This window comes from Lithobates pipiens, unplaced genomic scaffold, assembly GCF_037356315.1.
Source record: "Lithobates pipiens isolate NorthernLeopardFrog02 unplaced genomic scaffold, aLitPip1_a1.2 Scaffold_1, whole genome shotgun sequence".
Taxonomy (NCBI): Eukaryota; Metazoa; Chordata; class Amphibia; order Anura; family Ranidae; genus Lithobates; species Lithobates pipiens.
The window spans coordinates 200,253,313-200,281,309 of NW_027507685.1; the positions used below are offsets into that span (position 1 = coordinate 200,253,313).

At 41.3% G+C, this 27,997-nt stretch overlaps 1 protein-coding gene across 3 annotated transcripts in view; it reads left to right on the plus strand.

Annotated features, from left to right (window-relative positions):
- The window catches only part of SAMD4B (sterile alpha motif domain containing 4B), an 88,105-nt gene extending 60,754 nt beyond the window's left edge, over nucleotides 1-27,351 (plus strand). For 2 of the 3 annotated variants that reach the window (XM_077479906.1, XM_077479915.1), the window contains 9 exons: nucleotides 1,977-2,086; nucleotides 6,964-7,050; nucleotides 8,905-9,202; nucleotides 9,292-9,377; nucleotides 18,025-18,149; nucleotides 20,673-20,871; nucleotides 20,953-21,076; nucleotides 23,056-23,139; nucleotides 23,809-27,351. In XM_077479906.1, coding sequence (XP_077336032.1) covers nucleotides 1,977-2,086; nucleotides 6,964-7,050; nucleotides 8,905-9,202; nucleotides 9,292-9,377; nucleotides 18,025-18,149; nucleotides 20,673-20,871; nucleotides 20,953-21,076; nucleotides 23,056-23,139; nucleotides 23,809-23,837 — 1,142 coding nt within the window. In that variant the 3' untranslated portion in view covers nucleotides 23,838-27,351. The remainder of the gene's footprint in view (nucleotides 1-1,976; nucleotides 2,087-6,963; nucleotides 7,051-8,904; nucleotides 9,203-9,291; nucleotides 9,378-18,024; nucleotides 18,150-20,672; nucleotides 20,872-20,952; nucleotides 21,077-23,055; nucleotides 23,140-23,808) is intronic. The other variant, XM_077479924.1, reaches the window with a different exon arrangement.
- The last annotated feature ends 646 nt before the right edge of the window (nucleotides 27,352-27,997 follow it).

Consider the following 27,997-nt stretch of genomic DNA (forward strand, 5'->3'; position numbering starts at 1 on the left):
TTTGCAAAGAAGAAAATGGGCAAAAAATTTAATTCTAGATGTGCAAAGCTGGTAGAGACATCCCCAAAAGACTTGCAGCTGCAATTGCAGTGAAAGGTGGTTCTACAAAGTATTCACTCAGGGTGCTGAATACAAATGCACGCCACACTTTTCACATTTATTTGTAAAAAAAAAAATTGAAAAGCATTTATCATTTTCCTTCCACTTCACAATTATGTGCCACTTTGTGGTGTTCTATCACATAAAATCCCAATAAAATACATTTACGTTTTTGGTTGTAACATGACAAAATCTGGAAAATTTCAAGGGTTATGAATAATTTTTCAAGGCACTGTATATACCTGACAGCAGCATTCACGAGTGACTGAAGGGGGAATGTTGCCTATGGGAAAACTAGGCCTACAAGAAGGGAGTTGCAATAAAACGAGAGATGACTTGTGCCTGAACTAGTAGTAGCTTTGTGGGTTTATTGGTTAAGATGCATATTTTGAAGATGATACAGAGGTTATTGGGGCATCAAGATTTGCACAGCGATTGGATTTGTGGCCAAAAGGCGAGGTCAGGGTCCAGGATTATACCTAGTACCCTGGCATGTGGGGGACTGATAGTTTGTCATCATCTTGATGGAAAAGTCAGAGGGAGAGACTGACGATATGAGTATAGAATAGAACAAGACTGTTACCATAGTAGTTGTAGGAGAACACAGTGGAGAGGGCAGGTGGTTAGGTAGACATTAGGAAAAAACATTTAGCAACTTCCTCGGTTGTAGGATGGTCAGAAGAGGAAAGTATTGAATGTGGTGGTAGACATGGCATGTTAGGTGGAAAAGATATTTGGGTAGTGGAGACCTCCTCATAAATTGTTCAGCCTTGTTTTTTAAATGATTGGCAATCTCCTGGGCAGTGAGTATTAACTCAATAGGGTAGAGATGTTTTTAGAGTAATAAAGGTAGAAAAGAGTTGATAGACTGGATGAAAGTGTTAATGAGAGATGAAATAGGTTTGTTTGGTAGTGTAGCAGGAATTGTGATTAGACCCAGGGCAGGGCTTGGGAGCAAGCAGAAGCCAGGAGCGCCGGCGGGGGACCCGATAATAGGAGGATTGGGGCTGCTGTGTGCAAAACCATTTCAAAGAAAGCGGGTAAGTATAAAATATTTGTTTAAAAAAAAAAAAAAAAAACTGCCTTTATCATTTTAACAGGAAGCTCAACCAATGTTTTTTTCCCTTCTGTAAACTACTAATATGATCAGCCACAATGTAATGGAGATGAGCAAGGGCAGACATGTTTGAAGTCCAGCATGTGTGACTGCCTCCATTGATGCATTGGATTATTGAACAACCTGGGACAGGAAGTGTTGTTTTCAGCATTGCCAGGTGAAAATTAAGGAAAAAAGACTGAAAAAAAGAAAACCAATGCAGCAACTGAATCAAAGTGCTGGTAAGCTGCAATATACTACTTTTTTGTTTTGGGGGTTAAAAACTCTTTTGAAGTCTTGGGGTCCTCACTACCGGTGAGCTCAGACAAGTTTGGACACAACAGGAAGCTCTCAAAGCTGCAGGGGCATATTTGACCCCGCAGCCGCACATAAACAAGGGGTGTGTATGTGCACAGCTGCGGGGCTTGCCTCGATTGCCCATGATTGGCTGTCCTCAGCTCAGGCGGATTAGGACTTGTGGCCAAACCTGCCTGAGCTCATCCCTGGTCCTCTCCTGCCAAGCTTTTTCACGAAAAGCATGTTCCACAGCTGATATGCCACCAATAGCAGTGATAAACAGTACAAATACAATACCCTTTTTGAGCACAGGCAATTAAAAAGACAAAAAACAAAAAAAACTTAACAAAAAAAAAGGAAAGGTACAAAAGAGGTCTTCATGTAATACAGCTTATCTTTTGTCAAATTTTCTAAGTTTTATACTCTTATTTAATTACCCGTTTTCACATCTGATGATATGTCCTGTTCCCTGAATCCTGTGCAGACGTGCCGACCTGGCTGAAGAGTTTACGCCTACACAAATATGCATCGCTCTTCTCACAAATGACCTATGAGGAAATGATGACACTGACAGAGCAGCATCTGGAGTCACAGGTGATTGGTTGCGCTATTTTCTGTCTTCATTTACGCTAACCATTTTTCTGCTATTGGTGATAAATGAAACATATCATTTAGTAAAACCTCCAGTTATTAAATGAGCACATCAAACCTTGTCTGTAGTCTATAAAGGAACAATAAAGATACTAAAGCGCTGATATGGATTACAAAAATTGTGAATTTTTTTTGTATATTATATATATATATATATATATATATATATATAAAAGAAAAATTTTTTTCACAATTTTTGTAATCCGTATGTATATAGTGTGTGTGTGTGTGTGTGTGTGTGTATATAATCTATCTATAGCTATATCCATATCTGCTGTGACTATTCAGAATGTGTTCTGGTACCACATGAAATAAATATATACCAAATAGTGCACTAAACCTCAAACGTAGATTTAATAATAGACTCTAGTGAATACAATAGTGACCAGATTCCATAAATATAGATAATATACAAAAAGTCCACATGCATGAAATACATTCTTGAATGCTGACAAAACGTGAATATCAGGTTACTCCATTATCCGTGACACTCTCTGCAGGGTATATGTGCTGAAAATATTCACCACCACCTCAATGTGCAACGCCTGCTCACCTCAAAGGAAGACCCTCTTGGGTCTATTTCCCCTGAGAAAGTCACGTGACCTGTGATGCCACGTGTCGGGAGGAGACGTGATGACACTTCCGTTGTCTTGAAATAGAAGTGTAATGAGGAGGAGGGCTGTTCCATTGTGAATAGTTTGAAGCTTTTTTTTTTATCACTATTCAAATGTGAGTGCACCTGTTTAAGATTTTACAATTAAAGCAAGAAATGGATTCAATCTTGCGCGATGATTTATTTGCTTTGAGAATCTGAACCTGGAGAAATTGATGGAAAGCTTTAATTCTGGAAAAAACAGCTGAAACCCTTTTCTGGTCTGGCTGACCTTTTTGGATTATCAGTAAAAGCGCCAATAGACCCAAGGGGTTCTTCCTTTGAAGGGGAGCAGGCATTGTACATTGAGGTGGTGGTGAATATTTTCGGCACATATACCCTGCAGAGTGTCACAGATAATGGAGTAATCTGATATTCAGGTTTTGTCAGCATTCAAGAACTTATTTCATTCATGCTGACTTTTTGTATGTTATTTATAGAATCTGGTTACTATTGTATTCACTTGAATCTATTATTCTACATTTGAGGTTTAGCGCACTATTATTTGGTGTACATTTAAGTGTATAAAGGAAGCCTGTTTTAAATCAATAACATTATTTTGTTCAAGTTTAAGACAGGATGGCAGCTAATGTGGAAATAAGGTGAACTCTTAAAGGAGCCTGCCAGGATACATAGGTTGAAAAAAGACACAAGTCCATCTAGTTAAAAGAAAAAAAAAATCCCATATACACACAATCCTTCACCTACAGTTGATTATTTTTGCATTCACTAAATTAAATTCTTTCTAATCACTCAAGGACACCACATCAACCCCTCTGTTTTGTTTTTTGTCTGGGCTTAGTTGCCATTGTTTATACTATTTTGTGATTAAGCTGCCTCTACCTCAGTAGGGACAGCCCTTGGTGATGCTTTTTTGTTCCTATCTTCTTACCGTGGAAGGTGGTGCTATAACACTATGAGCAAAATGTCAAGATCTGAGCTGTGTCCTTCAGGAAAAGTTTATAATGAGTACCATAGATCCAATTTTTTTTGCCTTAAGAAGTTATGTAGATCTCTGTGGCTAGAGTTCTGCTTTAAATTGCACTCTGATTTATTTAATATGACCACCGTGCTTTGAGAGTCAGAGGAAGCCCTGATCTTATGCTTACACTATCACTGCAACATCCTGGTTGACACATGAAGTATAGCCAGGAATCCTCTAGAACTGTCTGTCTTATTCTGTCTCAGATTTTTCTGCTATGACATGCTTGGGGAGGAGTGATGACACACGGGTCTTCTTTAAAGCAGAACTCCGGGGAAAAATCAATTTTCTTTGTTGCTGATCTCCTGCCTTCACTGACTGCCATCCATGTTCTTCTGAGCTCTGTAGTTCCTCTGCAAAGGGCCTGCTGATTTTGAAGAAAAACGGTTACTGCCCGCTGATATATCCTGTTTGTTAGACCACTGGTTGCTATTCCTCCTGTCTTCTCACTGCCCACTTGTAGTTCTTCACAATGAGCAGAGACTTGTACTTCCATCCCCGCATGCTGTAGTGGGCGGAGGGGTCTCACAGCCCCCAGTCTGTACTGCCGATAGAGGTGATTTCTTTTTCCTTTTCCTCCTCCATTCCCTGCCAGCACCACTCCTAATCCACGGGGATCGTTGCTAGTCATCAGCCGGGTGACAGAACGGAGATCTCAGGCTGTGACAGATCTTGTATTTGAAACACTGACAACCATAACGGCCCACCTCCTGGGCCGGCATTGGACCAGTGTGCTGCCAATCACAATGCTGGCCTAGGAGGCGGGATGTTACGGTGATTGGTGTTTGTTTAATATACAAGATCTGTCACAGCCTGAGATCTCCGCTCTGTCACCCAGCTGATGACTAGTAGTGATCCCTGCTCTGCACCTATGGGCACAGATGAAGCCCCACTGATATTTAATGTCATTGAGATCTCCAAACTGCGGCCCAGATGTGGCCCTTTTTGCCTTTATTGGGCCCTTGGGGTACTATTCATCCCACAGATATGGGATAATCTGCCCACTGAGACTACCAATGAGCACTATTCCTCCCCCCTAATACCAAAGATGGGGCACTGTTTTACTCCCACTGATGCCAGAAAAAAATTATATTTATATATGGACACAGTGTGGCCCCTCTAAAGTCGGAAAGACTGGCCCTTTTGTTTAGAAAGTTTAGAGATTCCTACATTTGAGGGTTCCACCATTATTGTGTCATTGATTAGTAAGTTAACGCTGCACTTTGTTTTTTTCTCATGCTGACATTTACTTGTGCCACATGCTGATGTAAAGCCGCATGTCCTGATTCTTTTTCTGTATTGCGGCTAGGGAATGTTCTCACATACACCTTACAAGTACTGATTGCCGTTAGAAATATTCCTCCTCCTGCTGCAATTTTGAGATCTTTCTAATACTGAATTACAGCAGAGCACAGTGTCTATAATATATCATTATGTGATATGTCTACAGTTCAGTAATTACATAAAGTAAGGGAAATGTTTATCTCCTGCTGTGGCTGGAAGGGGAGAGCACAGACATCCAAGAAAAACAAGTGTGTAGGAGCTGCAACCTTCCCATATAAAAGCTCCACCCGGTGCTCAGACCTTAATGCTGCCGACACCTCCAACGTACCAGACTAAGGAAAGGGATGGTCGGCACTCAGGGTGACATCCAAAATGGTATTTCTGTATTAAATAAATGTACAAAGCGAGCCAATGGCCATGACTAAGGACTAATGTCCAAAGCGCGTAGGCTGTTTTGCAGCTTTGTACATGTATTTAATAAAGAAATACCATTTTGGATGTCGCCCTGAGTGCCGACCATCCCTTTCCTTATTCTGGAGAGCATAGACATGGTTTTCATTTATAAGTGGCTGTAACCTACCTATCCTGCTGTGTGTTACTGAGTAGCGGGACTGGCTGCAGAATGAGGGGCGTGATTTATGTTGAAGTGGGCTTGTTCACATTTACATGTACAGGCCTAGTGCACCCTCCCACTTTCAGTGCTATTCCTAAAGCATGATGGGAAATGTAGTTCGAGAGAGAGAGAAAAGGATATGTAATCACTGTTCTAACAGCTCCTTGGCAGAATACGATGCATTTTTTGACTTGCAGAGAGCATTTTCTGAAAGTTCAATTAGACTTTTCTCCAATAGTAAGGAATTTCACAAATGTAATAACTGTATAGTGTTTTGTGTGTGTGGAGGGTGTACTAATAGGGGAGTTCTGCTTTTAATTCTTTCACATTGCATGGCCATAGAGAACCCATAAAGTGTAAGCATTTTCTGAACGTTCATAGAAATGTAATTATGTGTCCACTTCAGAAGATCTTAGCGCTAAGCAGACTCCTTTTGTTTATTGGATCCTCCTGTTCGCCTCCATATTATTACTATTTGATGTGTGTTGGTTACCCAGTTGAATTGGAGAACCATTTCTCAGGTAGGGATTAGTGTTTAGTGACACAGGCAGTGGGAGAGATGTTTATTTAGACTCTTCTTACAGGTATGTCCTTTGGTTGATAATGGGACTTGGCTTCTTTAGAAGAAATTTGTACTGTGAGGTGCAGATGCTAAGAATCTATTGAAAGTGGAGATATCCAAGAGGCTGATTTCTGTAGGAGGCCAGCAGAGCAAGCCTGCATGCTTAATATAATGAGGAATTCCTATATCAGATTAAGTATGTTTGGAAGCCTGCACAGTTGTATGTTGCTCTTTAATAGAGTTATGCCATACTGGAGGGACAATATAGAGACATATATAGAGAAATTTTAATATATTTTTCCTTTTATTTTTTTTTCTCTGCATTTTGCTGACCTGAACTATAAAAACCAACACAAGATAAAGTTCTGAATGCACATTCGAAACTTGTGCATTCAGAACGTGTCCCTCCATGGAATTTTTTTTTTTTTGCAGTAGAACTTTATGCATATTTAGTCTTCTCTTGCAGTGAACCTGCTACAACGTCCTTGGTTCTATTTTTGTCACTGTTTATTTTGTCAGAGCTTCTGTGTACTAAGAAAACAGCATAAACTTGCTGCAGCTGGGTCACCACTGAGGGCTTGTTGCAATGCCTTCAGCCGGCTAGGAAAAATGCAAAGTATGACTGTACAAATACGGTTGGGAATCGGTACCTTTTTGGAAGGAAAATCATTATCATTGGGATCGGAGCCTCACTAATAAATTTTTGTCTTTTTTTTGTCCATGGCAGAATGTTACCAAAGGTGCAAGACACAAAATAGCTCTAAGTATCCAGAAACTGAGGGAAAGACAGAGTTTGCTCCGTGCACTGGAGAAGGTAAGCAAAAATGTATGTCAGGAAAGTTTTAGCATAAACACAGACCTTTATTTAAAAGATGTATGATTGTTTGTTTGTTTTTTTGTTTTGTTTTTTTCTAAATCATACTTGTCTAGGTGGATGCAGCATTAATGCAATGCTACATCTGTCTCCCGCTGTCGCTAAGGCTGAGAACTGAGTGATCAAACACTGCTGATCGCTCAGTTCTTCCTGCCGCTTTGGGCAAAGAGCTGGGACTGCTCTGTGGATTGCTCAGAGAATGAGCCAGGTGGAGGTCCAGACTCCTGGGTGGATCACGATTATATGATCGCAAACTTCCCCCTGGACTGGCTCTTTGAGGTCAGCAGAGAGCGGGCTTTAGCCCAGGTCACAAACTCCGGGGGGGACAAGCTTTGGCTGTACTTCTCCTTTTAATAAGTGCTGTATTACTGGGACATCCAGTCACAAATCCTCCTTCATGGCCTGATTATCCTGCTGTTGTATTGTAAGTTAGCACACATCACTGCTTTTTATTTTGTGTCATTAAAGCTGATCTTCAGACATCATTTGCACTCCAGCTAATCACCACATTGGTTTAAAGCGGTGTTTCTCAAACTTTTTTCCAGTCGGGGTGCCATTAAAAAGTATTTTCAGTCTTGAGACACCCCAGTCCAAGGCTTGGTTCACGTTACTGTTGCAGAACACGTGCAAAATTGCGCTTGTTCCTGACAGACAAATCCCCTGCTCTTTAGGGGTGCCATTAATTCTTAATGGTACGCCATACATTTTTAAAATGTGGGGTGCTTTTGGTGCAGTGCAATAAAAAAAAAAAAAAAAAGTTTGGGGACTTCTTTCCCTGCATTTTTGTGGGTAGGGAAGCCTATTGAAATGAATGGGCTGCCCTACACACAGCATGCAGCCACACAGATGTCAACCAAGGGCTTGTTCACATGTCAAGTTGGAGGGACAGTAAAACATGGTTGAGCTGTTTTTACCACCCACTTTTCCCCCTTTAGATGCAGAAGGAGCAGCTGGGGGTGTACACATGCTGTGGCTGCAGCTAGAGGAATACCCAGGATGAATGGGGCTACACTACAAATACCCTGCAACTGTGTGCATTGCACGGTTTCGGTGTAGTGATGCATTAAAACAGGTGGTGAGGAGGCAACATAATGCCTCTTTAACGCCTGTCAAATGCTTATAAAAAGTTATCTGTGCATGGATTGCTTTTCAGAGCAGCAGCAGTCCTTGCTGCTTTCACAAACCCAGCCCTGCAAAAGCAGTTCTGATGGTACAGAGGGGGGGGGGGGGGGGGAGGTGCTGTGAGGTTTAACAGTAACACACACACACACACACACACACACACACACACACACACACACACACACACACACACACACACACACACACACACACACACACACACACAGACACGTACGTGCTGTGTGCGCACACACTTGCGCATAGGTCTCTCCCTCCTGATTGTCTGAGATGCAGGAGCCATCAGCTCCTGCTGCTGTCAGTAAATATAAACACACACACACACGTTATGTTGGTAGTATTGCCAAAATTATCTAAGTAAACTTATAAACGTATAGTGAATGGAAGGTCCGATCAGACCGTTTGTGTGAAAGGGGCCTTAGGCAGTGACTCGCAACCCTTGTGTTTTTATTTTTTTATTTTTAATGCTGTATAATGAAAACCTGTGACTTTTTGCAACAAAAAGACAGCCTTGATCCACTTACTGATTTTTGTTGAGAATTTCTGGAAATTTTATGGCATTTTGCAAAGGCACCCTGGTTGAAAAAGGCTGCTCTAAGTTAGTCTACAATGATGACATGATTATAAACCTAACATTCTTTATTGTTTAAATAGGACATCTTGGAGGGAGGGAATGTACGCAATGCGCTTCAAGAGCTTCAGCAGATTGTTATTACACCCATCAAGTACTATAGGCCCAATCAGACAGAGACTGTGAACAGCGAACAGTCTTCCCAGCATAGGCCTGTTCATGATTCAGCCAACAAAAGCTCAGATGAGAACGAGCCACCCACTGGACTGACAGGTGATGGCTTTCAACAGCAGAGCGATCTAAGGTGTGACTTGGAAACATCTGTGCCACCCATAGCAGATGGGGACCTACCAGGACAACTGACAAGAGTGCTGGGCAAAGGTGGGGGTGCAGGTTTCACCTTGTTATCTTTGTACACATCGTATGTCCATTCTGAACATATGGCTGATTTCTCACATTTCTCTCTACAGTCTGCACACAGCTACTTGTCTCCCGGCCAGATGAGGAGAATATCACTTGCTATCTACAACTGTTAGAGAAGTGCCTGACACATGAGGTGACTGATAAGTGGGCAGCAATGCTTTTAGTGAAAGTATTAAAGACTAAATATGCTCAGCTATCTAAATGAGATTGTATACCTATAAAATGGAACTCCACCCAAAACCTTTTTTTGTATAGAGTGTTAAATGTGTCTGGTTCTTTTTTTGTTGTCTGAATTGTGCTGGAGGGCAATTCACTCTCCTTTTTACTGATCCTCATTGTCACAAGGGCAAAGGAGTACTGAATTTTAAAGTTCAACTGGTGTCGGGGTTATGGTTAACAACTCTTTGATAAAAACTGTCAAAGATTGGAATTTCCCTCACTTTATAAAGATTATACCTCGCATGTTGTGCCTTCGCTACAGGAAGTATGAGTAATTTTTTTCTTCCATTATACTGAACTACTATTCTCTTTGTATACATAAAAGGAACATTCTTGTAGAATTTTGTAGTAGGTTTTTCTCAAGATAAGTGATGTGTGGCTGCATTCAGTTGACGGTGATTTAGGACTTCCTAGGGTTCATCGGCTATACTATTCTATGTTGGCTTGGATGTACAGTGCATCTGGAAAGTATTCACAGCGCTTCACTTTTCCACATTTTGTTGTGTTACAGCCTTATTCCAAAATGGATTCAATTCATTATGTTTCTCAAAATTCTACAAATAATAACGTGAAAGAAGTTTGCTTGAAATCTTTGCAAATTTATTAAAAATAAAAAACATGAAAAAATACCATGTATATAAGTATTCACAGCTTTTGCCATGACACTCAAAATTCAAAAATCTCATAACTCAAAAATCATGTCCAATCTACTGAATTTACCACAGGTGGACTCCTATCAAGTTGTAGAAACAGCCCAAGGGGGATCAGTGGAAATAAGATGCACCTGAGCTCAATTTTGAGTGTCATGGCAAAGGCTATGAAAATGTATATACATGGGATTTTTTTGTTTATTTTTAATATTTGCAAAGATTTCTAGCAAATGTATTACTTTCTTGGAGGGGTCTTATTGACATTCAAGCCATACATCACCAATAAGTACGTTGATCTGTTTGTGAAAATTAGGTTTAGGTTATTAAATAGATCCAGGTTTTTGTTCTTGCAATGTGCCTTCTTTACTTGTAAAATATAAGTGCATTAATGGCGATAATTTTATGTTATTTTAATCTATCTTGTTCCCCAATTGGCTAATGTCTGCTGATTTATGGGTGTCCATATTCTTAGGGAAGCTACTACTGGCTTTGTTTGAATTACTTGATATGTCCACTGTGTGTCTGCATTCCTTTCTTGGTTTGTTGTGTCTACAGTGCCACTAATGTGGCTGTGTTTAAAACAAAAAAGTTAATAAAAACAATCTAGTTTAAAAAAAGGTTCTTTAGAAACTGGACTCAAGTCCTCTGGTTCTGGAGGTAAATCCTCTCTACAATAAAGGAGTGCCCCAACTCACATGTGAGTGTGTCGAGAGGTCTACTGCCCTTGGTGGCTGGCTGCCTGGTCTCAGAAAGTCACAGGTGACTGGGTCTGCAGCCTGGTGCCCAGAGGCTAGAAGTTGGAGTTTTGCTGCTTTCCCTTTCATCGCTTTGTGCACTCAAGGGTATCTTCAGAGCCACAAAAGAGGTTTTCTTTGTGGCTTTGGAAAGACTGCTTTCCAGGGGGGGGGGGGGTCGGAGGTCATCCTACCTCTGCTGACAGAGGAGAAGTCCCACAACTTCTGTTCGAAACTCTTCGTGGTTCCCAAACTAAGTGGATGTCAATGAAACCATTCAAGGGTCTTAAGTTTCTGAAAATATGAAAATTCAGGATAGAGGCCATCTGGTCTGTCATTGCTTTTCTTTATCAAGGAGACTCCCTGGATTTTTATGGATAGCAATGACTACCTACACGTCTTGATTTTCCAGCCTTACCAATGTGTTCTGCAATTCACAAAGGAAGATCACCACTGTCAATTTGAGTTGTTACCCAATGGCCTATTCCATGGCCCCTAGCTGTTTATCAAGATGTTGCCTTCTGTTCTGTGGTTATTGAAAACCCAGGGTACTTTAATGACATCTGGAATAGTGGATATCCATGCAGATGCTGGATACAGGAAAATCCTTCCGAATTGAATGGTTTTGATGATGGATGCCATGTTGGTCTAGGGGGGTTTTCTGGAGAGCCTGGTCTAGTGACTTCCTTGGGATCAATTTCCCCTGATCTATGCCTTCCCTCCATGGTAGCTTTTTCTGTGCCTCTCGCTCAGAGTAAAGGTGAATGGCATTCTGGGGTTTCTAATACCGGCTTGACTAATAAGAACCTGGTATGCAAACATTGTAAGGCTCTTGGCAGAAGAGTCATGGGCTCTTCCTGCTTGACGAGACTCGATGTCACAAGGTCTGATATTCCATGCTATTTTACAGTCGCTGGCTGTGATCACATCGTTTTTAAAGCCCACGTTCTAAGGGATAGGGTAGTCTCTACCCTTTTTAAGACTAGAAATTTCACTCCAGGAAAGTGTGTCGTCATACATTGAAGGCTTATTTCGCCTGGTATAAAACTGAGTGGGGTTACCTGCCTGTTTTTTGTCCATGGTTTATTCATCAGGTGGCAGCATAACTCAAGTAGTCAATGTTAGTTTCACTGTGTCCTGTTATGTACTTCAAGAAAAACATTTTGCAGGTAAACCAAAATCCTATTGTTTCCTAGTTGGGGAGTCCTACTTGTCCCAACTCTAACTCCGTCAGTTTTACTGCTATCGGGGGATTCTTAACCACTTGTTTACCGGGCCAATTCTGACATTTCTCTCCTACATGTAAAAATCATCATTTATTTTGCTATAAAATTATATAGAACCCCCCCAACATTATATATATTTTTTAGCAAAGACCCTAGATAATACAATGGCGGTCATTGCAATTTTTCAAATGTGTTTTAGTTTTTTTGGGGGAAAAACAGTTTTGTGCTTTAAAAAAAACAAAACGTAAAGTTAGCTCAATCTTTTTGTATAATCTGAAAGATGAAGTTACGCCGAGTAAATAGATACCTAACATGTCACGCTTCAAAATTGCACACTCTCCTGGAATGGCGGCAAACTTTGCTACTTAAAAATCCCCATAGACGACGGTCTAAAATTTTTTACTGGTTTCATCTTTTGAATTACAGAGGAGGTCTAGGACCAAAATTATTGCTCTCGCTCGAACGTTTACGGTGATACCTCACATCTCACGTGTGTGGTTTGAACACCTTTTTCATATGTGGGCTGGACTTTGTATGCGTTCGCTTCTGCGTGCGAGCTCACAGGGATGGGTGCTTTAAAAAAAATATATATATTCTTATTGTTAATTTTACTTTATTTTAGCTTGACACTCCCCCCAAACCTCAATAAGACCCCACATCTCACCTCTAGGCTGGGAAGCCTGAAATAAAAAAACAAAAAACAAACAAACAAAAAAAGATGCTGGAATCATTGACATTCGTTTGAATGCAGAGACCGGGCGTGACGTCATAACATCACCCGACCTCCGATCATAAAGACTCCGGTGACCATCTGGTCTTCCGGAAATCTCTGATGAACATCCGGGGTCCATGGATCCTGTGTCCAACTTTCCAACGGTAGCAGTGAGTCGGTAGACGCACCAGAGGGCACCGGGAGGGGGTGGTGTCCCTTCTCGCCTCCCGTAAGAACGATCAAGTGGCGTAACAGTTGCTATGATCATTCTTATGGTGCACAGAATCGTCGGCTCTAAAAAACGATATCTGAATGATGCCTGTAGCTACAGGCATCACTCAGATATCCCTGCTCAAAGTGGAGGATGTCATTTGGCGCACGACGGGCGGGAAGTGGTTAAAGGATAAGTTCACCTTTTTTATTGACTTTTTTTTTTTTTTTTTTCCTAAATTCCAGCTCCTCTATGTATCAATAGGTTATTCATGTACTTTTTTGCAAAAAAAAAAAAAAGTCAACACTTTTTCTACATAAACTTGTCCTCGTCCATGTTTCCAGACATATCCATTTGTAATGTCTTACTTCCAGACTATAGGTTATGACACAGGAAGGAGTTGACCAGCTGACCTCATTAGCACACACCCTGCATCCTCCACCTGCTCCCAGCTGCATGTTTTTTAAATGAAATGCAATCAATAGGTGATCACCCTTCTCTAAATATACAATATACAATCATCAGATTGCATAGTGTATGGCCATCTTTATACAAGCACATAGAAGGGAGTGGACATAAACACTCTGCTGTCAAGCCCCGTTCACATGTCCGCATAGCGGGAACTAGGGTTGTCCCGATAACACTTTAAGACCAAGTACAAGTACCGATACTTTTTTTTCCAAGTACTCACCGATTACAGATTTTATTTTTTTCATGTCACCTGACAGTGGCACTAATATGCAGCACCGATCACCCCTGACTGCACAAGCATTGGGGCATTTGCACGAGTACAAGTACTCGCACAAATGCTTGGTATTGATGCCGATACTAGTATCAAGGCAACCCTAACGGGAACTCTAATTCCTGCATGCATCCTTTTTATTTATTTATTTTTATTTTATTTTTTTGGCGGGTGGGGAGGCATTTTGGAGCATTTTCACTCATCACGCATCCACCTGAATGGGCTGCTCTACACACAGGAATCGCCCCAAAGAAGCTTCAGAACTTTTTTTTTAGAGCAGAGCTTGGTGCGTGTTTTGTGCAGCGCATTGCTGAAATGCAGTGAAACATAATGTGCATGGGACCTTATTGTTCTTTTGTTTCCGCACCAATTTCACTTTCAGGCCCCATTCACATCTAGCATAGTGGGGTTGCACGTTTTTTAGCTCGTTTTTCCTGTGATACGCATAGGGCTGCCTGTGGATTTTAATTGGCTGCACTACATGTGGGTAATGGGACATTTTGGAGTTTTGTGGGTTGCGTGTTTTTTACCGTGCGTTTTGCAGCATTTGCCGCTCATTTTTTTACATGGCAAAATGTGTGTTTGCTTCTGTGTGTGGTGTGCCATTAACAATTATTGGTACTGAAAGCGTAACTAGAAATTTTAGGTGTATAAAGGTGGCCATACATTATACAATCAGATTTTGTACAATCTCCTTTAGATTTACCAGATTTATATAATAGGAGGAATAATATCTAGTCAATCACTGTGTATCCAATCCAATTTTTTGGGGAGGCTGAATGGACTTTGATGGTACCATACAAAAGCTTGGGATAACAAAATTGGTCTAAAAAGTAAAAAAAAAAAAAAATTTACATTTGATTTAAAATACTTTTAAAAGGAAAAAGACAAAAATACCAGCTCTATATAGTCACACATGTTACATTGGAATGGTTATACCATGTAAAAACTGTTCGCTCGACTTGTTTCGCAGAAGGAGTTACCGCTTCTTCAGGAGATTGTGTGTATATGTGTGTGTATGTATATATATATGTATATATATATATATATATATATATATATATATATATGTATATGTGTGTATGTGTGTATGTATGTGTGTGTGTATATATATATATATATATATATATATGTGTATATGTGTGTGTGTGTGTGTATATATATATATATATATATATATATATATATATATAATATTGCTATTGAGCTATGTCAAACTACAAATCAAGAGAGAAAACACATCATATATCATCAAAATATTGTTTGCATATGAAAGATATATATCTTGTGTAGTGGTGTTTCCAAACGGGCCATCTTACCCAAGACACAACCATGTGCACGACTCTTACACTACATGGTTGATGGTAGATCTAAAGGAGATTGTACAATTAGATTGTATAGTGTATGATGAACTTTACAGAATCCAGGAAACCCTGCTCCTGTTTTCAATACTACAACTCTATCCACATAGACTGTTATCTCATCTCGCGCACACTTCAACATGCCAAATGAAAGCTATACAAGATTAAACTTAAAGGCCAAGTTCCCCGTTGTTCTAAATTCCAGCTCCCCTGTGTACCAATATAGCATTAATATATTTTTTTTGCAAAAATATCAACGCTTTCTATTCTACAGACACTTCACTGTCCCCATGGATGTTTGTACACCCCACTATGCTAGATGTGAATAGGGCCTGAAAGTCAAATTGGTGCTTTAGCACAAGAACAATGAGGCTCCATTCACATCTGTACGTTTCCTGGCATTTCAGAAATGCGCTGCACCAAAAATCACAGTAAAAAGTGTTCCAAGCTGCGCAATTGCCGTGTGTAGTGTAGGTGGATAAGCTGCCCTTATGTGTGATTCTCCAAAACTCCTCCCCACCTTGCTAAAAAAAAAAAAATTGGACACGTGGAAATGCGAGTTCCCGCTATGCAGCGACGTGAACGGGGCTTGACAGCTGAGTGTTTCTGTCCACTCCCTTCTACGCGCCTGTATAAATATAGCCATACACTATGCAATCTGATTGTGTATTTAGTGAGATGGGGATCACTGACTGACTGCATTTGATTAAAAAAATTGTGCAGCTGAGAGTGGGTGGGTGGATGATGCAGGGTGTGTGCTAATGAGGTCAGTTGGTCAACTCCTTCCTGTGTCATAACCTAAAGTCTGACAGGAAGTAAGGCATTACAAATGGATACATCTGGAAACATGGATGAGGACAAGTAAAGTAAGTGTATGTAGAATAAATGGAAAGCGCTGCTATGCTTGCTAAAAAAGTACATGAATGCTCTATTGGTACATAGGGGAGCTGGAATTTAGGGGAAAAAGTGAACCAAGGTGAACTTATCCTTTGAGAATTATTTTCCCTCACTTCCTGTTCTGGTGAGTGTTTACTAAACAAAGTGTGTGAAAATCTGCAATTGGGAAACAGACAAAACTAAAATGCTGACAATGGTTATAGCATTCCCCTACTTGTGTAAACCATTTTTTGGTCTTCTGTGTTTTTTGAAGAGTTTCTCTACTTCCTGTCCTGATGGAAATGGTGTCGCCATAACAGGAAGTGAGGGGAAATCTTTCTAACCTGGAGTTATAGACATGAGTAAAATTTGGCTGAGGTCCTAATTCTTCCATTCAAGACTAGAAAAACAAAGTATTAGCTGAACATATAGAGATAATCTTGTTATGCATGGCCTTGCCTAATTAAGCAATCCATCCTATATGGGAAGAGTTTTTGATAAGAAACTTATATTTTCAAAGATAAACACAGATAATCACAGCTAGTGAGAAGGGGGCAGGGCCGAGTTGCACTATCAGTGGACACACAGAGCAGTGCTTGGGAATGAACCTGTATGAGTGGCCCCATATCAAGTGGCTTGCTAGGGAGGGAGGAGCCAGGAGTGTCAGATGGGGATCCGGGAAGTGGAGGACTTGGATTGTTTTGTCAAACCATTGCACAGAACAGTTAAGTACACCCATGTTTTTTTTTTTTTATTTTTTTTTTTTATTTTATTTTTTTACCTTTTACAATCACTATAATGGATTGCTTGTTTAAACTCTAGTACATATCTTTGCTGTATATGTACTTCGTGTGTGTTTGTTATCTGTAAGTCGTCTTGTACCCAATCAGTCAGGAAAGATCTCCCTGGTGGAGACACAGATTTCAATAAAATTCAAGGGAATAATTTCCAGCCATTTGACTCTCTATGCAAAAATGGTAAAATGTGCCCCAGAGTACCACATTACAGAGAAACAAAGGTGTATCTTGGTACATGTTTTAAGCAACTGTTGTAACATTTATTTGAAATACTTTTTTCAGATTGAGCTGATGGTAAGGCTGCCTGCACTGGCTACTAAAATGTAAGAATTTGTGAATGGCAGCATTGTGAACACATAGGCAGTCATGTTACTAATTACAGAGCAACTAAAGGCTGCCATACATGGCTTGATTTTCTCTCCGCCTCATTAAATTATGGAAGTTCAATGGATTCCCCCATCCACACTAAACAGCTTGAATCTCCACTACCAGCTGTTGCATTCAGCAGGGGCAACTGCGGCTGTCTAAGACTGGGTTCACACCTATCCAAATTGGATGCAGGTTTCTTCGCATAGCAGGAGAATGTTACCGACACTCTATGGAGAGAGTTCACATATCTCCAGGGAAGTTGCCAAGCGCACTGAACTGTATGTGTGCTGCACTGTATTTCCTGATATGTAAACAAATAATGCATTCTGTATGCAGGTCAACTAATCGGCTGGCCGATTAATCGAGTATGAAAATCTGTCACACAAAAGTCGAAAGTAAAAACTAGGGCTGAAACAACTAATCGATTAGTTGTTTCAGCCCTAGTTTTTACTTTCGACTTTTGTGTGACAGATTTGTGTTCTAACCATACGAAAATCTGACGTCAAACCGTTGTCCGCCCAAAATTTACAATCCTGCCATCCAACATTTGTTGGCAGAAACTTGGACCGCAATTCAAAAGGAGCTTACTAACAGATTTTAGGACAACAGTCTGTCAACAGACAATCCATCGCCAACAATCGTACCGTGTATACAAGGCTTTAAAGTAGCAAGTTGCAGTTCTTTTGTTTTATTGCAGCCTTGGAGTTAGATTCTGTTCTAGGTATTTTGTGCTGCCATTTGTTGATGGCTAGATGATAAATAAGCGAATATCAATGCTTAATAAAATATAAACTAAATAGTTTGACTAGTAGCAGCCATGTAGGTCTTGTAAAAAGTGTTCCGCAAGCTTGGTAATCAAAACATTTTCTCCATCTTTCTGCAGGCATTTACTGAAACACAGAAGAAGAGAATACTCTCCTGGAAGCAACAGGTTTTAAAACTGCTCCGGACGTTTCCTCGCAAGGCGTTACTGGAAATGCAGGGGTACAGGCAACAGAAGGGGTGCAGGTGGGCTGTGTATGGAGGGACATGCAAGGCATGGGGAAGAAACAGGCTGCTTTTAGTTAACAGGAGACAGAACGGGTGCAGCTGAATTGTTGTAATGACTTATTGGCTTCAACAGGCCCAACCTCAGTGATGGTCATATATATTGGGCAGCAGTACTTTTACTCAGTCCTTTGTTAAAACTCCACTCCAATTTAATTTCTTTTGGAAAAATTCGGAAAGGATGAGAACATGTCAAATATTTAATTCTGACCATGTCCCACTGGAGAGATTAACACTCTAAGATTTATTTATTTATTTTTAGTGGTCACTATTTTTGAGACCAAGTAATGGGAAATGTATTAATTTTGCTGAAGGAGTAAATTTAATTTTTCTTGAAAATTTTAAAATTGGAATTTCCCCTAACTTTGGGAAGCTTTCTTCTCATATCCTGTTCTGTCTCTAGGACAGGAAGTGCAGTGGAGACAGACTAAAAAATCTGACATAGCTTCTAAACCTATGCCTTCCTCATTCCATTTGCTTGTCATTCCACAATAAGGGGAAACAGTTGTATTTAGAATATTGTATAGACCGACAGTGTCTTGATTAATAGTACAGTTAAGGCCACATTCATCTGTTTTTTGGCTGGACCCCATGCATCTGTGAGAAACACGGCTGAGTGTCCCGGTGGTTAGCAAACTATTTAAGTCATCAGCTTCTGGATCTGGGAGAATGGGCTCTCCATCTGTAAGTGTTTGTTTCAAGCCCTTTGTAACAGGTGGGGAATGCCACACCTGGATCTGTTGGCGCCCAGATTAAACACCAAACTAGACATGTTTTTTTGCCAGGTCCAGCTTCCCATGGACCTTTGCAGTGTGACAATGCCGTGATCTCAATTCAGCCTTTTCCGTGCTATCCACCCCTCCAGGTTCTTGCTCATTTGCTCTGCAGGATCGAGATGGAGGACATTCCGGTGATTCTTATCGCATCCAATTGGCTCAGGAAGATGTGGTGCTCAGACATACTAGGACTCATGACTGATGCTTTAGGGTCTCTGCGGCTTGTCCGGGCCAAAGGGCCAGTATTCCATCCTCCTGCTTCTTGGTCACTGTATTTTAAAGTGTAAAGGCAACATTTTTTTTTTTTTTTTTCATTTTGATAGTCACATTTTTATTTTATTTTTTATAATGCCCTCTATACGTTCCATAGGGAAGATTTCTCTTCACTTCCAGTTCCATAGCCAAAATCAGAAGTGAGGGGAGATCCCTCCAAAGTTAGGGAATCTTGGGGTGTCATAAGGATCGCCAGAACAAGTGTCCCCTTTGGATGATTTCCCCTCTATTACTATTCTGATGTCTAAAATCTGGGATTTACTTTCACTTTCAAAGATAACGGTAAAGAGGGCAAGACGGCAGTAAAACGCACAGATGTTCTAATCCCTCTCCACGCTATCCAAAAAAAAAAAAAAATATATTTGTCTTTAGTTATATTTTAAAGTGTAGGTTCATAGAAAAGAAAATCTCCCTATGCAATTCTAGATCCAAAAAATGGTACTTACCATGGCTACTGTTGGTAGGTCCTGCCATTACAAACTTTGGCTTTTGGGGCCCTCTCCCGAAAAAGCACTGGCCACTATTTCACGGCAGGCCAGGCTGAATTTCACAATAATGTGCCCTTTAGCAACATCTCCCAGTTCCATCTTAGCTTGGTAGTGGCCATTCCAGCCCATTCAAACTCCAGTTGAAAATGCTGTGTGCACAGCTAGAGAAGGAGCCTGTGCACAAGCAGAGTTTACAAGGCTTGGAACAGCCTCTTCTAAGCAAAGCCAGAGCCATGAAAGGAGACACCCCACATGCTTGCATTTTTTTGGGTCCTGGAGAGGCCATGGGTGGGGGGGGGGTTTAATGAAAGATTCAGCTCATCCTGCAAACAGCAAGACCGAGAGAAATGAGAGGCCAGTGCTTTTCTCAAGAGAACCCCCAACAGATGCATCTGTAATGGGGAGGACCGTCGGCATTTACAACAGTAGTAGTAATAATGGTATGTATTCATTTAGCTTTAGAACTGCATAGGGAGCTTACGTGTATGGCTATGAACATTTTTTTTTGACCTGCCAGTAAATTTTGTTTCTTGGTGTACGGTATGGAACACAAGTCCCCTACCCTCTGTTCTTGTGATCTCATTATTGCTTGCTACAAAAGTGAGGCTAGCAAGGAAGTGGGAGGGATTTTGAAGGTGATGTCCCTGCAGCCCTCCTTTTTTGCCACCATCCAGTTGCCCGAATGTAGCCACATATAACACAGTTATAAATGTTAAAGATCCTGTGTCTTATACTGTACTTTACTCCAGGCATCAGATTTTTCTACCAAGTCAAAAATCCCATTTTACTCTTCAATCTGTTGGGAGGACTCTTTTACATGGGGATCAAGGTGATGCATTCAGCCAAAGCCCAGAGGCACAAGTGTTATCACTTATGTTGTGTTGGCTACTGCTGTCATCCAGTGTGTTGGTATACGGTGTGTTAACATTGACGGTCTTTCTCTGCAGCTGGGCATTTGCATCAAACTCTCTCCCCATAGCTGGATCTGTGGGTGCCTCTGTAACACGAAGGGGTCAGCGCCCATTTCAGATGCCTCCTAGGGCTGTGCCACCTTCTCGGATTGGCGTAATGAGTCCTGGATCAATTGGGGGTGTCTCTCCTCGTCATTCACTTACCAGCCCAAGCACTGGTAACCAGGGGCGTCAGGTCAGTTAGTTTTCTGTACAGTATTCTTCTAATTTTAAATGAAACACGGATTTGTAAATGTCTGCATTCATTTTCCTGCAGAATCTCTGGTTTGCCAATCCAGGGGGTAGTAACAGTATGCCATGTCAAAGTCACAGCTCAGTGCAACGTACCCATTCACTGCCTGTACATACTTCTCCGCAGAGCATTCTCAAGTTTCCTCCTGGTAAGTTTTTTTTATTTTATTTTTTTATCTCAACTGGGTTTCTGCAGCCACCTGTTATCAGCCTGCCCAGTGTCCTCAGTATCTTTCAGCTCAATCTTTTAATGCCTCAACTTAAAGTGGACCACCACACAAATGTTAAACATGGTTACGAACATTCAGATCTCTAAAAGATGTTCCTGCAAAGATAAAGCAAGTACTGACACCTCTTGCTGTCCATTGAAGGGGCCGTATCTGTTGAGGTCTGTTCAGAAACGGACACTTCCAGGAGTGTTGATCTCCTATGTTAATTACAGCACTCGCAGACCCAGCAGTGATGAAGTCAGTAGGAAGAACCACAAAGCACTGCAGGGGACACACGAGATTGTCAATCCTAGGACTGTTTCTGCACTCACTTCAGCCAGCCATTTTTAATCAGATCAGCATATGCAGGCTCCTCTTTTGTGGGTACAACTGTTTATTTTTCTAACAAGATACCCTCAAAATTAAGTGTCAAATCGTTGCTGAATGTTCAACTGTTCCAGCAAGACATGACAGTTTTAAAGGGGTAGTAAAGTCTGGAGGAAAAAAAACATACCCCTGCAAGTCAAGGGCATAGTGTGCTAGTATTCATCACATACTAGCACATTATGAGAGACTTAGCTGTGAAAGGGTTCCTTCCAGTGGCTCGCTGTCACCGCTGACGGAGGTTCCATCTTCACCTGGTCTTTCTGGGTTCGTGAGCTTCAGCTATTTGAATGGCTGTGTCGCGGTGAAGTCACGGAGCTACGTTCGCACCACAGTGCTCCGAATGCATGGCCTACTTGAGTAATGCAATGTGTACCTCTTCTGTTGTATCACCCATTTAAAAAAAATAAAGAATGCAGTAAAAAAAAAAAACGCAGCTAAGCAAATGAAGGGGCGTTAGGTCTGTTTGTTCCCTTCAATGCTACAATTTAAGAAGGTCTAGGTATTGGTCATGTGTTATTGGCTTGTGAGGGAAATCTACGAATTGGAGCTCTGCGACCCTTCCCTTCAGCAGAGATTTCCTGATGAAGTGCTTGGGTACACTGATTCCTTTGTATTGAATCATATTGTAACACTGTTGTCTGCCTTTTGCCTTTTCCTGGTAAAACTGTTGGTGCTATATATTATTATTATACAGGTTTTATATAGCGCCAACAGTTTGCGCAGCGCTTTACAACATGAAGGCGGACATTACAGTTACATTACAATTTGGTACAAGAGGAATCAGAGGGCCCTGCTTGTTAGAGCTTACAATCTATATAAATCCTGTGTAATAATCCCATGAAGACTGTTTAAATTTACCAGTCTTCTGGTTGATCATCTGACATCATTCCTATTTGGTGGTGAGAAGTCTTTAGTTTTGCACAAAACGGGGCTCACTTAAGAACATGTGACCACTTTTCCTTGAGCAATACGGCGATCCTAATTTTTAATCAAGCCACTGCTGTTGCTTTAATAAAGCCTCGTTCACTTGGGGGTTTAAAATAGCTGAACCACAGTTTGACCACCTCAGAGAACATGCAGCTGCTAGTGGGTCTTACACATGCCAAGTAGCAAAGCATCTCAGGCACGGCAAGAATTATACCCCATGTAGCGTTCGCCAGGCAGCAACACTGGCAGACACAAACCATTCAATAAATGTGGCTGCTCTGCAACTGTGAGCCAAGCCACCTCCTTCAATGCCTGGCATCTGCTGTTCTACCACCCTCTGACCCACCGTGGATCACTTTTCAGGGGGTTTGTAGAGAAAGCTGCCATGTGAATAAGGCTAAATGGTCACCAAAGCTCGTAAAGTGACTTGTAAATAGTTTTACTTCCTCTTGTAACTGGTAGCTATCACATAATTGAAAGGTGTAAGCAATTTCCATCTGTAAAGTATCTCTCATCCTTTAGTCTCGGTTGCGTGCCATTATGCACCTGCAGTGGTTTTGTTGTTGTGGTTTCACTGACCATGTACAAATTTTTTCCTACCACAGACTGCCAAGTTCCTGGGGCTGACTTGGAGATTAATCCCCGGCTGGAGTCCTTGTGCCTGAGTATGACAGAGCATGCGTTGGAGGGTGAGACACAAACACCTTATCGGTGACATTCAAGGGCAGACTGCAAGCTAGTAGTTGAAAGGTTTACTTATGCTGCAGTGCCTTTTCCACAGTGTTGTGTTGTTGATATCCATGTATGCCTTAAGAGTAAAGTCATATCCCCATCTAACAGAGCAGGTCTTGCACATACCATAATACCTATGCATAGTTATCAATGTGACAGCTTGTGATACACCACAGGTGTGGTAGTCTAGAAGTAATGGAAGCCTAAGCCTACTGGCAGAGCTTTTTGTGTTTGGCATGAGACATGTCAGCTGATATATGCCTTTTAGTAGGAATTCCTGCCTTATAAATTGGTGGTGAGAGAATGTGGAGTGTTCAAGGGAGCAATACTATAGTGAGTAGATGTTGCTTTTGGTCCATAGAGCAGGCTCGAGGCAGGGAAGAGACAGTCTACAGAACTGCTTCCTCTGGAAAGTGGCATTTTATTCTTTGTGCTTAACAGGGGTGGGTGGCTCAGGATAATGTGGGAATTGCTTTACACTTCTCTGTTCAGAAAATCTCCTAAATCTGTTTTAGCATTGTTTTACCTGAAGTTGAAGAAAATTCCCAGTGTGAACTGTATTTTTTTTCACTTGCTATCTAAATAAGTCCTTTATGTGTGTTTTTTTTTTTTTTTGTTTCTTACAGAGGGAACAGACAAAACATCGACCATTTGACCGTGTGCTTGGTAAACACTTCTCCCTGAGGGGCGCCATTTTGTATCCCTTCCCGTGACCTTGGCAAGGGAAGTGACAACGCCTTTTCCCCCCCGCCAGTCCCCGCCCCCTCCCCCGAGGCCGTCACTACATCATCCACCCACTGCGTTCTAATACTCGTTTCAGCTATCATAACTTTTTAACTATTGGTTTAATATCCAAGTACACACAGCACTGCTAAGAGTTCATGTTGAGGAAGGAGCTTTTTTTTTCTTTTTTTCTCTTGTTTACCCGAATACCAAGACATGTAAGACTGGGGGAGCTTAGTGAAGAGTCTGTGCTGGTGCACACAGCTTTACCCACCATGCACTTGGAAGGGTCACAGAGGCACAGAGCCCTGGTGGAGGTGAGAAGGAAGGAGCAAGCTCCTCCAGGACATGCAAAAGCTGGACAGGCAAGGTGTGCCATTTCATTGTGGAGCCAGGCGCTCCAGAGAAGGAACCTCTGTCGGGCAAACACACTAAGCTAAGGAACAGCAATTGTTCCCACTACAAGGACTGGCATCTGTCAGACAGGACACCTCCCTGTGCAGTCACCAGCCCACCGATGAACAGAGGAGGGGCAGCACAGCATAGCCATTGATAAAGTGTAGTAGCGCTAATATGCATGCTTGAGAAAAAATACATTTATCTATGAAGGTACCCAAAAGCCAGGGGTGTACTGTCTTTCTCTTTGGGACTTTTGTACACAAGCGTTTTCTTTTTTTTTTTTTTTTCTTACATGGGAGACCTAGCTTTTGTTGGGAGTATGGACAACTAAGGAAGCTGAAAGAATTTCCCCTTTCTCCTCAGGTTGTCCTGGCTAGGAGACGGCGTCTATATTCATGGCTTTTCAATTGTTTTGGAGATCTTTTTGTGATCCACCTGTTCTGGCAGAAAGGAAGAGAAGGAAAGGGATTTTTCTTGTGCTTCTCTCAGTCAACTGCCCACCATAGGACATCCTCTTGCTTGCACAGGGTTCGTAGACTTTGTATAAACATGCACAGTGCACCTGGTGTGTGTGTTAATTTTTTTTTTTATATATATATATTTCCTCCACTTTCTGTACCTAGCAATGAAGAATCCAGTATGATAAACTGAGGCCACAGCATCAGTCCTTGCTCCAGGATCGGCCAAAAATCAAATATTTCACTGGCCAGTCTTGTTTGGCTAGGTGCACTTCTTCAGCCCCGGAGGCTGGAGAGAATTTAGCAGATATTGGGAACATGGGATGGTTTCCTAAGCAGAACAATGCCTCACATAATCCTGGTCTGTATGTTTTCTTTCAGGATAGATGCATCTCTGCTTTGTTGGGAGGATGTTAGTCTGGTATATGGGCAGTGGCCACTGGTGGGGTGTGGACTTGCAGCCTCCTTATTTTCAATAAAGCTGCAGTTGAGTTTCTGTCAATGACTGACTGACATTTATCTGTTTCTATTACATTCTCTGGACATTATTGGTGTGATATGCATGTTACTTTGTATTGATGTTACTGAACAGAGCTGACTGGACTTCACAGATGGCTGTGGTGTAGACAGGCACTTGGTTCCAGTACAGACCCTCTGTCACTAGGACCATTGACTTGTTTTTGGCAGTGATGCCAAGCTGATGTCTGCACTACAATAGCACAACCCACGGTGTTCATTAATCTCTTGTGTGCTAGCCAGCAGTGTTCACCAAGCTGAATACAAATGTGTGCATTGAAAAGACCTGTGTGCACAAGTCTTGTGAAAGTGAAGGCTGTGTTAGGGATGCTGAATGCAAAGGGATACAGCATCACTGCTGTAGCAACTGCTCCAGAACTAGTATGCAGGCTGGGAGTTGTAGTGCCATCTGCCATCAAAGGCTTCTCTAAATAGTATTTAGCTTGACAGATTCTTCTCTCTGCTTCCAGGTTTTAGCCAAGCTTTGAACATTCAAAAATACCTTGGAGCATGGATATATGAAAACTGCTATTTCCAACTCTTTTTTTTTTTTCTTTTTCTTTTTCTTTGAAACTGTTCTGTGACTCTCCTTTTTCTAGCTTCATTCCTTGGGGTTAACTTACACATAGTGAGGCCTGCGTGGATAAGCTTTTGTTCACTTCAAATACTTTCTCATACACCTATATAGGATCACAAAACCCGCTTGAAGCAGATCAATTGCAGGTCAGCTGCACCTGTCGTGAATTCTGAAGGATTACAGAAGCATCTGATTCCATTAACGCAGGCCTTTACAACCTCATTGTGCACGCTCATTTAGATCTGGCAACAACTATAATACAAGGCCCTGAACAATTGGATATGGGTTGCTTATTCTCATTGCATACATTTTGGTAAATTTGAAGGAGATTGCATGATCTGATTGTAATATGTATGGTTATCCTTAATATGTCACAGGCCCATAACAAGCATGCAGCAGTAAGTTTAGTGCTTCCAACCGGCATTCTTTTCCAGATCTGTGGCTCATTCGGTTGTGAAGCATAGATTAGGTTGACAGTCCCTGAGCTTTTACTTTTAAATGAGCATGTGGACCCATATTGCTATTCTTACAGGTCTTCTTTATTGCCAAATACACACAAGCACAGTACACCCAGCACTTGTTTTCCGTGACTTGACTTGTCCTGGTTGTGATGTTAATGTCTTTCCCAGACAGAGAGGGGTAGAGGTCCTGGGGTGAATTCTGTTGCTGCCCAGAGTGTTTTCTGAATGCTCAGTGAGTGATCTTCGCTAAGTACTCCTGTGGATTTTGCAGTTTGGCTAAGTAAAGCTTTTAGGACCAGACATTGAGGAGTGTTCAGTGAATGTTAGAAATGTTCTGAGGGCTGCGTTTTGATGGCTTTCTGGAGCCTGTTTTGTAGATTAGTAGTTTCAACTACTGAATTCTGATATTCTGTTGAACTTTTTTGTGTGTTTTTTTTCTTTTTTTCTTTTTATTTAAATTGTCAGATGCAAGTTCATTGACCACTGCAAACAGGACAGTGGTTGTGGATGGTGAGGACCTACAAGGAAGGGTACCAGGTGATAGTGGGTTTTCATTTTTCTTAGAAATCCCCTCGAAGTATGGTAGAACATTGACTTAATAATGAGCTGTTTTGCCATTTTATCTACACTAACATGAAATGAATAGAGCTCATGGTTGGTCAGCTCTATATAAACTAGATAACCTCCTCTTATCTACTGTGCTTCACAGCCCATGTATGTAATCCTTGTTTTTGGCTGTCTGTTTGGCGTCACCTGCCTCCTCTGTCAACGGTGGACTTGGAACTGCCCCTGTACCCACACGCAGCGCGTAGAGGTCAGGAGCTGGACAAAGCCTGCAAAGACCGCCTTGTGGCCACCTTCTCCAAAGTATTTTCAGAATAGCGCTAACTATTTATTTCTAACATAGAAACACAGCTCCTTTTCTGATAGAAAACAAAATTGTTATTTTAGATACATTTTATTATGAATAACTTTTGTTATGACTATGGCTGGTAACCATGAGTACAAAATTATTAAAAGAAAATATAAAAAGAACAGTGTGTGTCCTTGTCTTTTTTATTTTGCATTTTGGATAACATGGTAAGTTTACTTCTGTCTTTCTCATCCATTGAGGGACACGGGAAGTCTTTGAACTTCTGGCTTAATTGCTGCTTAAAGGCATTGATGCTAGAAAATGTAAAAAAAAAAATTATGATGTACTGTTCTGTACATCACTCCTGGAGCATTCTTTTCAATTTCAGCTTTCTGCCAAGATCGTTCTCAGCCTGGCATTTGTAATATCACATTGAAACCCCACTGGACTGGTTGCGGCTAGACTGAAAGTGACTTTTGGATACTGGGTTTCGCTTTGGGCTCTTTCCACTTGCTATTCTGCAAAAAGTTTGCTGTGGGGTTTCTGCTAGGTCCAGAGTTTCTGCCATTGCCTTGGTGCTTGACCTATCGCTCAATACTTACTTAATGAGTAGGCCAGTTAGGCCCTGTGCCATGCTGTTAAAGGCGTCAACACTCTAGGACTGACTGCTGAAATCTGACTGCTGAAATCTGAGTGATGTGTTATGCACCTTCTGTGCTTTTTTTTTCCACCAGTGTTGGGGAAGAATTTCCTGCTGCTGTTTGAAGAGAAAAAGGAACTTTGGTTTCTGATCCTTTTTTGTGGCCCACTTTGGTTATCTCCGGCAGT